Raw genomic sequence first — 13,694 nt, 5'->3', positions numbered from 1 at the left:
AAACTAACACACCATTGTAAAGCAATTATACTCCAATAAAGATGTTAAAAAAAAACAAAAACAAAAAACGTAAGGACATTTGTACCTTTGAGTCCTGGTTCCCCTTTGTCCCCGACTAAGCGGAATATTCCAGGAGGCCCTGGAGTTCCTTTATCTCCTTGTTCCCCTTTGGCACCTGGGGATCCTCTCTCACCTTTTACTCCTGGAATTCCAAAGCTCCCTAAGAGACAGGCGTAACAACATCAGTTCCTTAATTCTTTAAAAGTTCATGAGGATTCAAAAGTTAACAGTGCTTACCATAAAAGAAGACAAGACAAATAAACCAAAAAAGGTTAACAGAGCTGAGAACTTGATAAATAGTTGCCCCCAAACAGGCAGCCACATGAGGGTAGTGGTCTAAGCCTGTTAGCGAGAAAATATGACTATTCAAAAGGGACAAAGGAATACAGAAAACTGCAAAATCAGATATAAGGTTTTCTCAGAACTACTTTCTCCTCAAAGAACAAAATTTATTTTTCTGCTAATTAAATGAACATTGTTCATGCCTCCTGATAGCTGGAAAGATATTCTATCACTTACCCCTCTGTCCCAGGGTGCCTGGCTTCCCAGGAGGCCCCGGAGGGCCAACGTTTCCGGGAACCCCCATCATCCCAATCATTCCTTTTTCACCTATGGAAACAAATTAACACAAGGCAGCACATGCTGTAAAGAATGAGCAAAGCGAAATACTCCATAAAATAAAATGAATTATACTTAGAAAGAGAGAAAGAGTGTTGAAAAAATGGTTTCTGTAAACAGGAAAATAATCGCACTTGTCTAGGAGCTGGGTCAGTAAATGGTCTTTTTGTTCATCATGGATGTGGAAGTTGGTAGCAAATCACACTTGTGGATGAGGAGAAAAATATGCTGAACTTTTGGATCATTCCCTCCTCCCAACCCTTGATCAATAACTTCGTTATATTCCCTTATTTTACTTTCTTCATAGCATTTGTCGCTAGATGAACTTAGTTCTTAAATGTGTTTGCTATCGTGTTCCCCATTGTTCGAGGTGGAGTCTTCTCCACCAGTGTGTCTCTAGGGCCTGGAACAGTGATGGCATATGATAGTAGCTCAATAATATAAATGAAAGGTTAATTAGCAGATTAAGTTCTTATTCTGGACTCTTCTCTGGAGGAGAGATCAGTGAGGTCCTTATGCTATGAGAAGACTATTGAAATATTCTCCCCCAAACATATAAACCATAAAAAGTGATGAAATAAAAAGAATTACAAGGGAATACTATGAACCACTGTTCATATGGTTCATATGAACCATAGTATCAGAAAATCAAAATCTTAGAAGAGGCACAGATTACCAAAATGGACTCAAGAAGAAATAGAAAATCTGAATAGATCTATAAGAAGCAAAGAGATTGAATTAGTAATTTTAAAACTTCTCTCAAAGAAAAGCCCAGCCCCAGCTGACTTCACTGGTGAACTCTATCAAATATTTAAAGAATATCAATTCTTCACAAACTCTTCTAGAAAATACAAGAGAAGGAAACACTTCCCATCTTGTTCAATAAGATAGCATTACCCTGATACCAAAACCAGACAAAGACATCACAAGAAAACAGACCAGTAAGTATCCCTTATAAATATGGATGCAAAAAATTTCAACAAAATACTAGCAAATATATTTCACTAGTAATATATTAACAAGATTACACAGCAAAAATAGTCATATTGTGGGTAATTGTGAAATTTGACCATCCCACTACCACCAGTTCCCAGCCCTCTGGCTCCTTGCAAATAATTCAGAAGAAAAACTTATACTAAATGAAAGAGAAGCTTAGAGTCAAAAGCCTATGCCTGATCTAGTTTACACAGCTACCTTAAAAGGAATATGTGGAAGAACAGAGAAGAAGAAAAACAAAAGCACATAAAGGGTACCTGGTGGCCCTAAAAATCCTGGATTTCCTGGATATCCTTTTGTACCAGGTGGTCCCATCTCCCCTTGATGACCCGGCATTCCTGGTGGTCCAGGTTCTCCGGGAAATCCTGACCTATCCAAGCCTGGAATACCTGGGTCTCCCTTTGGCCCCGTTTCGCCTCTTCTGCCTATATATGAATGAATGAATGAATGAATGAACGCACGATTGCTTTCCACACCAACTCCAGATATATTTTATGGCTGTAAATATTTAGCTCTGTGATTGTGGGCAAACCACACACTTTTCTAATTGATAGATTTAGGTCCCCTTTTGTAAAATTCTAAGATCCCTTCTGGATTTAACATTCTGTGTTTCAATGATTCATGGAGTAATGATAGTGTAGAATTTAGATTTATTTTCTAGTCCTGCAGGCACATCTTGGGAATGCACTTTCTGACCGTGGCGCAGTCTTTAACCGGCAGAATTCATACAGAGCCACTCACGTGGCGGCAAGCCACCAGATGCTTCTAGAAACAATAACAGCACCACTACAACAATTAACTTCTTGGCCAAAATTCTGTTTGTGAACATATAAGAAGTATAATAGGCGAGTTCTAAAGGATTTTTTTTCTCAGAAACAGTTCACAGATCTGGTTGAGAGGAGCGAAAAAGATAGTAAGTTTCCCATGACCGCCTAGCCTTCATAATTTAGATTTACTTTCATACCCTTTCTTTTATGTTGCTTGTAAAGCAACCAACTATGTATTTTAGTTTGTAACTTGTAAACATATATACCTTTGCATACATTCACTATGTTTCAATAATAAGGATACATTTACCACTTTAATATACCTATGAAAGTATTAAAGATAAAACTAATTTGAGAGTTTATATGTATATATATGTAAATATACATCTGTATATATCTTCCTTGTTCATATTTTTGTGCATACAAGACACAAACCAATTTTACTGTAGTAACTTCATGTCTCTTACTCTGTAGTTGGTATTCACTGCAACAAATTCATGACAACAGGTTTTTGTTTCTGAAATCACTGAACAGTGTTCCCACTGAACAGTGGTCAGGACTTGTTACCGGATAGTTCTCAGGTTAAGCAGCAAAACTCAGAGCAGGAGTCCCATGTCGTCTGCCCGCCTGGTGGTTGGTTTCAAGGGCCTCCCCCTACCTTGTTGCCCTTTCAATCCATTTAAGCCTGGAAGTCCTTGAGCTCCACTGAGACTTTCTTTGCACCTTCCTGGGGGGCCTCTTTCTCCAGGTGGTCCAGGCTGCCCTGGATCCCCTGCAAAATAGAGTCCAAGAATACAATCGGGTGCCAAAACCCAAGGTCCTAGTATTGCTATCCCAGTCATTCTCTTATAACTTTCCCCCCTGAATCGAACTTATATTTAATACCATTGATATGTCTTATATAGAGGACACTCATTAAAAAGGAAAGAAGGAAGAAAGGAAGAAAGAGGGAACAAAGGTAGGGCAGCAATGGAATGGAAATTTGAATGGAAAGTTAATTAAGCCTCGCACGTTCAATTTATTGAGCTAGAAGTTGGAGAAGAGTTCTTCACCCCTAGAGCACCTACACATTCAATTTGCAGCATTTTAGCTGAGTTCACAGTGGAGAAAAGTAATCACACTTGCTATTTTACCTCGTGGTCCATCAAGCCCTCCAGTTCCTGGAATTCCAGGAAGACCTGGAAGTCCAGGGAGTCCAATTTCTCCATTTTCCCCAGAGTTGCCTCTTTCTCCTGGCAAACCTGGTGCTCCTGGTTCTCCAGGCATGGCTAGTCCTGGTTCTCCCTATAGCACAGAAATTACGTTAGTTTTACTGTATCATGCTTTCAAATCCGTGTTGACTATTGACCGGTCTTTAGGGCTATTTACTTGAAAATAACGTCTCCGTGATGGAGGTTCTATGTCCCTTATGCACAGTCGCCACCATTCCATCCACTTTCCTTTTTCAATTGTAGTTGCTGACTTTTTAAATAAAACTGTGCTTAGTAATTCTTCAGAGCCTCCACTTTTTAAGAAGACTGTGGAATTTTCTGTCAACAGTCTAGATGTCTCTCCTTTTGATAGTTTTTCTCATAGATATCCACGTCTGTTTCTAGAGTTTTCCCATTTTAAGTACTCTGAATGTTTCTGAAGATTAAGGAAGAAATAGAGAGGCAAAGTGGTCTTCTTACACCTTCTATTCTCCTTTCTAAAGGGGAGTGATGGTTCAGAGAAACTTTTTTAAAAAGTCGGGATTTTCATCATCTACAAATATATTGACAATTTCTACACACAAAGCATCCTGACTGGCTGACTGTAATTGCCCCTCCCCTCCCCTCCCCTCCCCAATATCAGCCTGAATTTTAATTCTCAAAGACCTTGACTCCTGGGAGGCCTGGCTTTCCAGGTAACCCTGGCTTTCCCATTTCTCCAGGACAGCCTGGTGATCCTTTTGTTCCTGGAAAACCTTGGTCTCCTACAGAGAAAAAATAACAAAGGTTGTAAGACAGGTCTTAAAAGATTCTGAACAGTAGCTCTTAGATATTTTTATGAAAGTTTAAATGATGAGAATGCCAACCACTAAATTAGCACTTAAAAAAAGTCAATTCCAAATCAGATTACATTGGTTCCCAGTTTAAAAAATTACCTTCTCCATTCTTGTGGTTTAGCACCACTAAAGTTTGTTTGAGCAATTCTTTAAACCACTGATACCGATTGACCATTTGGGTGCCTTTTTAAAAAAGTATATTTTGCATACTGTGTATAGCCAAATGAATTTTTAAATGTGTCTATATATCTATGCAAGCATGACCCAGATCGAGATATAAAGCATTTCCATCATCCAGGTAGCCTTTCTTAACATGGGTTGCTCAAGAGAATTACTTCCTAAAGCTCTATAATAGCCACTGAACGTTAACTTCTCTTTTACGCATTTATAACAGGAGAGTTGAAAAAGGAGTTAACACACATCTTTTTCTTTGATCTGTGGTTCAAAAGAGGAAAGCCTGGTAGAGCAAGGCTATGTTCAGAGAGTTCCTTTGTGCCCCTAATTTGACCAATTTCATTTATTTATTTATTTTAGCTGTGTCGGGTCTTAGTTGCGGCACATGGGATCTTCGTTGTGGCATGTGGGCTCATAGTTGTGGCATGTGGGCTTCTTAGCTGCGGCATGCATGTGGGATCTAGTTCCCCGACAAGGGATAGAACCCGGGCCCCCTGCACTGGAAGCACAGAGTCTTACCCACTGGACGACCAGGGAAGTCCCTAATTTGACCTATTTTATTTTATTTTTAATTTTTTTAATGGTATGCGGGCCTCCCTCTGTTGTGGCCTCTCCCGTTGCGGAGCACAGGCTCCGGACGCGCAGGCTCAGCGGCCATGGCTCACGGGCCCAGCCGCTCCGCGGCATGTGGGATCCTCCCAGACCGGGGCGCGAACCCGGTTCCCCTGCATCGGCAGGTGGATGTGCAACCACTGCGCCACCAGGGATGCCCTGACCAATTTTAAATTCACAGTTATTTCATGGGATTCATTAGGTTCAACTGGGAAAGTCTGAATCTCCACTTTCAAGAAGCCCTTATGCTAGTTCTGTTTCCCATAGTTTACAGTCTCCTTCCAGAAGGCAAATCCATAGGGTTACAAGCTAGGATGTAATTTCTCAAGGCAGGGTCCACGAAGCACTTGGCTAAAACATGGGCCAGGTTTCATTACTTCAAGATCACTGGGAAGAAATCTAAGAAACTGGAGTCAAAGCCATTCTTGGGACCATGTGAGAAGTGTGATTATGTTTTCTATTTCAAATACTCATAAATTGAGATCAATATTCCTATATTTGGGCAGAACTGATGTGTGATAAACATTGCTGACATATTAATGTAAGAGAGGAAGCACCAAAAAATGGATTATATTTGGATAAGCACTTTATTTTTTTTATTTTTTTATTTTTTTTTTTTGTGGTATGCGGGCCTCCCTCTGCTGTGGCCTTTCCCGTTGCGGGGCACAGGCTCCGGACGCGCAGGCCCAGCGGCCACGGCTCACGGGCCCAGCCGCTCTGCGGCACGTGGGATCTTCCCAGACCGGGGCGCGAACCCGGTTCCCCTGCATCGGCAGGCGGACGCGCAACCACTGCGCCACCAGGGAAGCCCCTGGATAAGCACTTTAAACAATATTGAAACAAACATGAAATTATCATAAAATCTGAAGTTCTATGGGACATCCCAGGGACTGAGATTACTCATATGGCATCCTGGACAGGACTTTGATGTATTTGTCAGCAGGGAGCCTCAGGTTACTGTTTGAGTTCTTAGCATCTGGATTTCTTTGGAGTGTTTTCCTTCTTTGATGAGAAACGGCATATTTCCCTAAAGGAAAATAACTTCCATAATTTATTTGGGAGTATATAGGGAGATCAGCTATCTGTGATTTAACAGTTCTTTTTTTTTTATTATAAAAGAAATGTATAAGGTGAAGAAATGTGTAAATGTAAAAAGTACAGGCATTTATTAAGAAGAATAAATTCCTCATAATCCCACAATCAAGAAGAATCACTATTACCATTTTAGTGAATTTCCTCACGGTTTTTTCCATGCACTTTAAAAAATATGACTGCGATGAGATTACATAAATCAATGTGAATTCTCCCTTTTTCGTTAAAATTATTGTAAGGTTTTTTTTTCCCATTTAGGACTCGTGGAAAACATCATTTTAAAGGATTTAATGGATATTTCCTATATTATTCATTATACGTATTTATATTTTATAAATATCCACAATGAACCTTATGTTTAAAAATTTTTTTAAATTTACCCTTAGGTCCAGGAGGCCCAGGGAATCCGATTCCTGGAATTCCTGGTTCACCATCAGGCCCAGGAAGACCCAGATCACATTTTCCTGTGGATCCAGGGATACCTTAAAAACATGCATACATTTACATCAGCACCTTCCCTTTATCTTGCCTTAAAACAAAATGTTTGTTTCTGGGTCATCCCAGATCTTTTTGGAAATTAAGAAATAATAACCCCACCTTCCTCCCCATTTCTAAGCAATGAGCTAATCATTAGGAGGTGCAAATAATTCTGAAAATATAATTTAACTCCTAAAAGAAATATTCTCGATATCTTGAACTATATGTCTCCCTCCATCAATGCAAAGTTAAGTTTTAGATGATATTGGCAAAGAGTTAAGTTTTCAAATGAAGAAGCTGTGGGAACTGTCCTGATTAAACACCAGCCCACATTCCTTGCTCCTCCACCAAAAATCCATGAAGATTGTTCTGCATTCCAATTCCTCTTAAGTAACTGTATAGATTCTGTTTTGGAATCAGAAGTACTAACAGGAATAATCTGGATAACCTCAAAGGACAACAGCAAGTCTCCTGTCTGTTGGCTTGTCCCTTCTGGCCTGCACCCTTTTCTTGGAGCCAGTGACTATATGCTTTCCTTTTAATGGGAGAGTTATAACTAGGAGAGTCAGGGTGCCATCTGATGCCATGTACCAGATGTGGCAAAGGGATACTCACCAGGTGGACCTTGGGGGCCAGCACGGCCTGTGGGCCCAGGAGGTCCTGGGGGCCCTGGAACTGGTGTCAAAACACCGATTTCTCCCTTAGGACCTTAAGAAAATTTGCATCATAAGATTGGCGTGCATACTGAAGCTTTTCTTTCTTCAGAAGGGAAAAACACAATTATAAGGGGTTCATAAACATACCCTAAGGAATATAAAAAATAATCTGCTTCCATAGGCTTCAAAACTGGCTTAAAGATGACCAGCTCGTAGAAATTCCACTGACAAATATATGTAAGCATCTACTATTGTCTAAGCCTTGTTTTAATTAAGAGCCCAACATGCTGGTCTATTAAAAGAGAGCCTATGTTTAAAAATATTGATAATATGGAATTCAGCCTAACTGCTGGTGAATACTAGTAGGATATTTATTTATTGGGTGACTAGTTTTCACAGGAAGGAAGTATGGTTTATTGGACAAAACATGAAGTGAGGCCTAACAAGTTGATCTGGGCTTGAATCTTGGCCCTGCTCTTTGTAAGGTCTGTGAGCTTGGGCATGTTTTTTAACATAAGTTCCTCATGTGTCGAGCAAATGATGCCTGCGTCACTGGTAAAGATTTGAGATAGCATTCTGACCACAGTGGCCAATATTAAAAACATGTTAATGATCAGTATTGTCCATATATTCATATATTTATAGAAAGAATACGTTCACAGTAATGTGATGGGGAAAATTTGGTAATAATATATTTTATGACAGTGGAGTCCTTCACTAAAAATTCACATTTAGAAAGAAAAGAAGAAGGTTTGAAGATGGATTAGGAGAGGGCTGAGTAAACTTTTTTGGTAAAGGACCAGATAGTAAATAATTTAGACTTTATGGCCCAGGTGATTCTCTGTTGCAATTACTCAACTCTGTTATCCTAGCCAGGAACAATCTGTAAATAAATGAGCGTAGCAGTGTGCCAATACAACTATATAGACACCGAAACTTGAATTTTATATAATTTTTACATGTCACAAAATATTATTCAAAAGTTTTTTTTTCCAATCATTTTAAAATATAAAAACCATTCTTAGCTTGGGAACTATACATGAGTAGGAGATGGGCTGGATTGAGACCGTGGTCTGCCATGGTTTGCCAATCCCTGGATTAGAACAGCAGCCTCAAAGGTAAGGTGCAGAAAAAAATACACATGTATGAATAATCACAAAATAAGCTTTACATATGTGTGTGGACAGAAATGCATGCATACAATTTATAACATACTGGTGACCCTTGAACAACACGAGTTTGAACCACGAGGGTTCACTCATTCGCGGATTTTTTCAATAGTAAATATTAGAGTACTCCATGGACCACAGATAGGGAGGAACCACACATAGGAGGGCTGACTCTAAGTTATACACGTAGAGGGTTGCCCGTCCTAACTCCCGCGTTATCTGAGGGTCACTTGTATGTGAATGCTACTAGGGATACTGCACTCAAAATTTTATTCCTGGTGAGGGATGCCATAAAAAGATTTGGAGACCAGTGGTCTTTTGGGTCTCTAAAGTGATTTTAAAAGTAAAAAAAGACCATGGTAGCATTATTTGTTTAACACTGTCAGTGACGTGAATTTCTCATCTTTCGCCATGTTCTCCACCACGGATAAGCATTGAGGATCAGATCCCTCCTGAATCCCGCAACTACGTTCAGTGTACGTGCATCCCAAAATTAACGGGACTTTATTATCAAGACAACTTTTCTTCATTTGACTTGGATATTTTGAAGTTTTATTTAGAAACCATTTATGAGGTTATGAATCAAAAAGAACAAATTTGCAATAACATGAGTGGGCCCTGGGCCCAGGAAGAGGCTTCTCAAGATCAATCCTATAGGTTTTTGCCTTCCCTTTGTTTATCGTAGCTAATTTCCACTCATCTCTTAGGATCTATTCACTCCATGTATTTATATCAGTAATGGATATAGACGATTCCTAGGAAATTTCAGCTGTACTGCTCAGTAACAGGGAAAAAGAGGATTATCTCTACCATATCCTACATGTTATTTCCCAGTGTCTACAAGTTGACATGGTCTATTTACTAGAAGCATGTTTCTATACATTCATTAGTCTTGAGGGAGTTTCACTAGCGCTAAGAACCATCCACCCACGCCACAGGAAAACAGGACTGGAAAGAAAACTAACCAACCGGCTTCTCCAGGTGGTCCAGGGGCTCCGGGAAGTCCTTGGGTGCCCTTTGGACCAGGCTCTCCCCAAGGTCCATAGTCTGATGGTCCAGCTGGTCCTGCAGGTCCTGGGGACCCAGGGATGCCAGGATCCCCTGGAAGACCCTGGTCCCCCTTCTCCCCACTCAGGGCCTGTATCAATAGAAATATGTTTGGATAGTGATTCATCCAGTATCCCTTTACACAGGCTAACCTCACCATGAATATAAATACCAGTTAGGTTGTCATAGAGAAGATCTTGAATTAAAAAGCAGTTGTTACTTGAAGGGCATTGTTCCTAAAATAAGAGCACTGGATGATGTCTGCTGCTTTGCCCTTTGGAATCCAGCAACATTTCATTAACTCTGCTGAGTCCCACTTGAGGTGTCCTACAATGGGATGCCACATATGACAACAGCCCCCAAAACTTAGCTCAAATTGGCCAACAACTCAAATGGCATTGGAGGTGACATTCATGTTACTGTCACATTTCTAAAATAAAACCAGTACAGCAAACTTTAATTTGATTGGTTTTTCACCAGGTATTTTCATTATAAAGGAGATATTCTATCTATAGTAATTTTTTCTTATAAAATATCTTTTTTTGTTGTTAATTTCAGAGTCTGTCACTTTGAAAATTAGTCGTTTATTTTAAAGAAGTTGAATTTGACAAAATAATCGAAGTTCCCCTTCTTCTCCAACATGGCCCCAAATAATAAATTTGACTGGATTTTTCATCGTTTAGTGTCAATGGGGAACTGAGTAATCCTTCTTTTATCATTGCAGGGTGTTAAGACTCAAATCAGTTCCTTGATTTTCTCTTACTTTCTGGGACTTCTTTACCAGAACTAATAAAAAAAAATTAGGGCGATGCAAATGGAAGCATCATATGAACTGTCTTGATACTAGACCAAAAGAGTTCCCGGACTCCAGCCCTCTTTAAGCATAACTGCCACTCTGGAGGGGCAGGTGACAGTTTGCCAAAGAGAGACTGAAACATTGGTCCTGCTAGCTGCTTCCACTCAAAAAGCGTTTTGTAGTTAAAACGTTTAGGAAAGTCTGCATATCATATCCACAGCCTGGGGAGTCACTATTCATAGTCTCATATTAAAGGTTCTGTGAGTGACTCTTTAAGTTTGTTTGACAAGTTTCTCTGCTTGAAGTAGAACCCTTTGTATTGGACGACACTGATTAACCCTGGGAGAAACTGGTATTTCATAAAACAGGCTGGGCAGCATGCCTTGCAAACTTCTCAGATACACGCGATAGGTTCTCAGCCTCTGCCTCTATGACACTTAAAAATAGATTCTGGGGACGAAGTGAGAGAGTGGCATGGACTTATATATACTACCAAATGTAAACTAGATAGCTAGTGGGAAGCAGCCGCATAGCACAGGGAGATCAGCTCGGTGATGTGTGACCACCTAGAGGGGTGGGATAGGGAGGGTGCGAGGGAGACGCAAGAGGGAGGAGATATGGGGATATATGTATACGTATAGCTGATTCCCGGTGTTATAAAGCAGAAACTAACAAACACACCATTTTATTATTTTTATTTATTTATTTATATATTTATTTTTGTGGTATGCGGGCCTCCCTCTGCTGCGGCCTCTCCCGTTGCGGAGCACAGGCTCCGGACGCGCAGGCCCAGCGGCCATGGCTCACGGGCCCAGCCGCTCCGCGGCACGTGGGATCCTCCCAGACCGGGGCGCGAACCCGGTTCCCCTGCATCGGCAGGCGGACGCGCAACCACTGCGCCACCAGGGAAGCCCTAACACACCATTTTAAAGCAATTATACTCCAATAAAGATGTTTAAAAAAAAAAAAAGATCCTGGTAGGAACCTCTCACTTGAACATGTAAGAGATTCCATCCCATGAAAAGAGACAGAATTATATAAACTTAAATATGGTAAATGACAAAACATTTACCCAAATGACAAAACCCTAAATATTCTGTCCTCTTATGCATTTATTTTTACTTAAAAGAATCAACATTGTCTCCAAAATGTTGACTAAAACTATCCATTATTAATCATTTTCTGAACTTCCCTATAAACTCATTTGATACAAATGTGGAATTGTAACTTGTGTATGAAACAAGGTCATTATCAATGTAGAATTTTCTATGGGCTAAAAAAACCATGGAGTGCTATTTATTTTGTCAAAATAATATAAATATTTGTTCGGGTTATTACTGCTCATTTGAAGATGCCTCATCCTGCAGTTAGAGGGATGAAGTGTGCTGAATGGCCAACAATTTTTTGAAAAGAAATCATCTGGTGTCTTAACTTTAGAGCCCTTCATTCAGAGGGAGGGTAATTTGAAAAAAGTTGCTAGATACCAACCGGTTCTCCCTTAGGTCCTGGTAATCCTTTTACTCCCGGAGTTCCAGGAATTCCATCCAAGCCCTTTCTTCCAGGATGTCCTCGGAGCCCTGGATCCCCTGGGGCACCCACTTGTCCCTCTGGCTGAGATGCTTCACCTTTTTCTCCTTTAAGTCCTGGGTGACCCTGAGCACCTGGGAATCCCTAGGGTGGTACAAACATGAGTCTACCTTGCATTTGGGTACAGTTCTTGTGTCAATATTAAAAAATGTCAATAAGAACTTTTCAACTTTAATGAACATGAATTATTTTTCCAGACCCTTTCTTTGGCCCACAAGTAAAATTTCAAGCTTTTTGGCTTTATTTTTTCTTCCAAAACTATAAAAAAAATTCAATTAGTGCAATTCAATGCAATATATATACAATAATATAATTCAATATGATACAACCTTCATCATAATTCAGATTATGTTAGAATATTGGTAAATTTCAATATGCATCTATGGATAATTTGATTTAAATATATTTATCCAAGTATAACTTTCTGATTTTAATTTTTTAACTTTATTGATGTATAATTTACATATTATAAAATGAAACTTTTGTAAGAATACAATTCAATGATTTTTAGTAAATTTACACATTCATGCCACGATCACCACAATCCAGTGTTAAGACGCTTCCACCACTCCTCCAAATTCCCTCAAATCTATTTGCAGTCCATCCCTATTCCCAACCTCAGCCCCAGGCAGCCACTGATCAGCTTTCTGTCTCTGATACCATTTGAAATGATTATAAATTCATTAATTCATTCACTTATGCTTTCGCACATCATTCATTTATTCATTCAATCAACAAGTACCTACTAAGTGCTTTACTATTAAGGGCTCCTTGCCAGGCACCAAACTGACAACCTATATGGGGTGCAACCATATTTCCAGAGTGCTCCATTTTCCAAATTGAAACTAAATAAAGCTTTAAAACCATGAAATCTTACCGGAAATCCTGGAAGACCAGCGTTTCCTGGGGACCCTGGGCTTCCTTTAATGCCAGCTGCCCCTTGTCCTCCTGAAAGCAGTAAATTATTAAGTATACACTGAACACAAACTCTGAATAGCCAGGGTAATGCAGTATGTGAAGAAAATAGGATGTTTTCTTCTGAAGAAAGAAAATTTCTTTATTAAAACACACAGTGCAAGGTAAGAATGCGAGTAAATAACTGGAATAAACAAGAACTCTTAAATTTTAGCTTCCTAAAATTCGTCTTTATAATTTTTTTTTTTTGGTGGTACGCAGGCCTCTCACTGTTGTGGCCTCTCCCTTTTTGGAGCACAGGCTCCGGACGCGCAGGCTCAGCGGCCATGGCTCATGGGCCCAGCCGCTCCGCGGCATGCGGGATCTTCCCGGACCGGGGCACGAACCGGTGTCCCCTGCATCGGCAGGCAGACTCTCAACCACTGCGCCACCAGGGAAGCCCTCGTCTTTATAATTTTAAGGAGACATTTATTTCTTCTAATGATAAAAGTAATGGATGTTCATTGTAAAAAAAATTATACAGAAAGAAGAGAATAAAAATCACGCATACGGGGGCGGTGGTGATGTGATGAATTGGGAGACTGGGATTGACATATATACACCAATATGTATAAAATAGATAACTAATAAGAACCTGCTGTATACAAATTAAATAGGGCTTCCCTGGTGGCGCAGTGGTTGAGAATCCGACTGCCGATGCAG

General features: G+C 40.0%; 1 protein-coding gene across 1 annotated transcript in view; it reads right to left on the bottom strand.

The window, feature by feature from the left end:
- The window catches only part of COL4A3 (collagen type IV alpha 3 chain), an 86,074-nt gene that overhangs the window by 28,942 nt on the left and 43,438 nt on the right, over positions 1-13,694 (bottom strand). The window contains exons 24-34 of the mRNA XM_055079438.1: positions 12,955-13,025; positions 11,979-12,161; positions 9,617-9,785; positions 7,438-7,530; positions 6,726-6,827; positions 4,298-4,395; positions 3,575-3,725; positions 3,100-3,213; positions 1,932-2,099; positions 580-669; positions 86-220 (exon numbers count right to left, since the gene is read on the bottom strand). Of these exons, the coding sequence (XP_054935413.1) occupies positions 86-220; positions 580-669; positions 1,932-2,099; positions 3,100-3,213; positions 3,575-3,725; positions 4,298-4,395; positions 6,726-6,827; positions 7,438-7,530; positions 9,617-9,785; positions 11,979-12,161; positions 12,955-13,025 (1,374 nt within the window). The remainder of the gene's footprint in view (positions 1-85; positions 221-579; positions 670-1,931; positions 2,100-3,099; positions 3,214-3,574; positions 3,726-4,297; positions 4,396-6,725; positions 6,828-7,437; positions 7,531-9,616; positions 9,786-11,978; positions 12,162-12,954; positions 13,026-13,694) is intronic.

Source organism: Physeter macrocephalus, chromosome 2 (assembly GCF_002837175.3).
Source record: "Physeter macrocephalus isolate SW-GA chromosome 2, ASM283717v5, whole genome shotgun sequence".
NCBI lineage: Eukaryota > Metazoa > Chordata > Mammalia > Artiodactyla > Physeteridae > Physeter > Physeter macrocephalus.
This window is presented reverse-complemented; position numbering and strand designations above follow the sequence as displayed.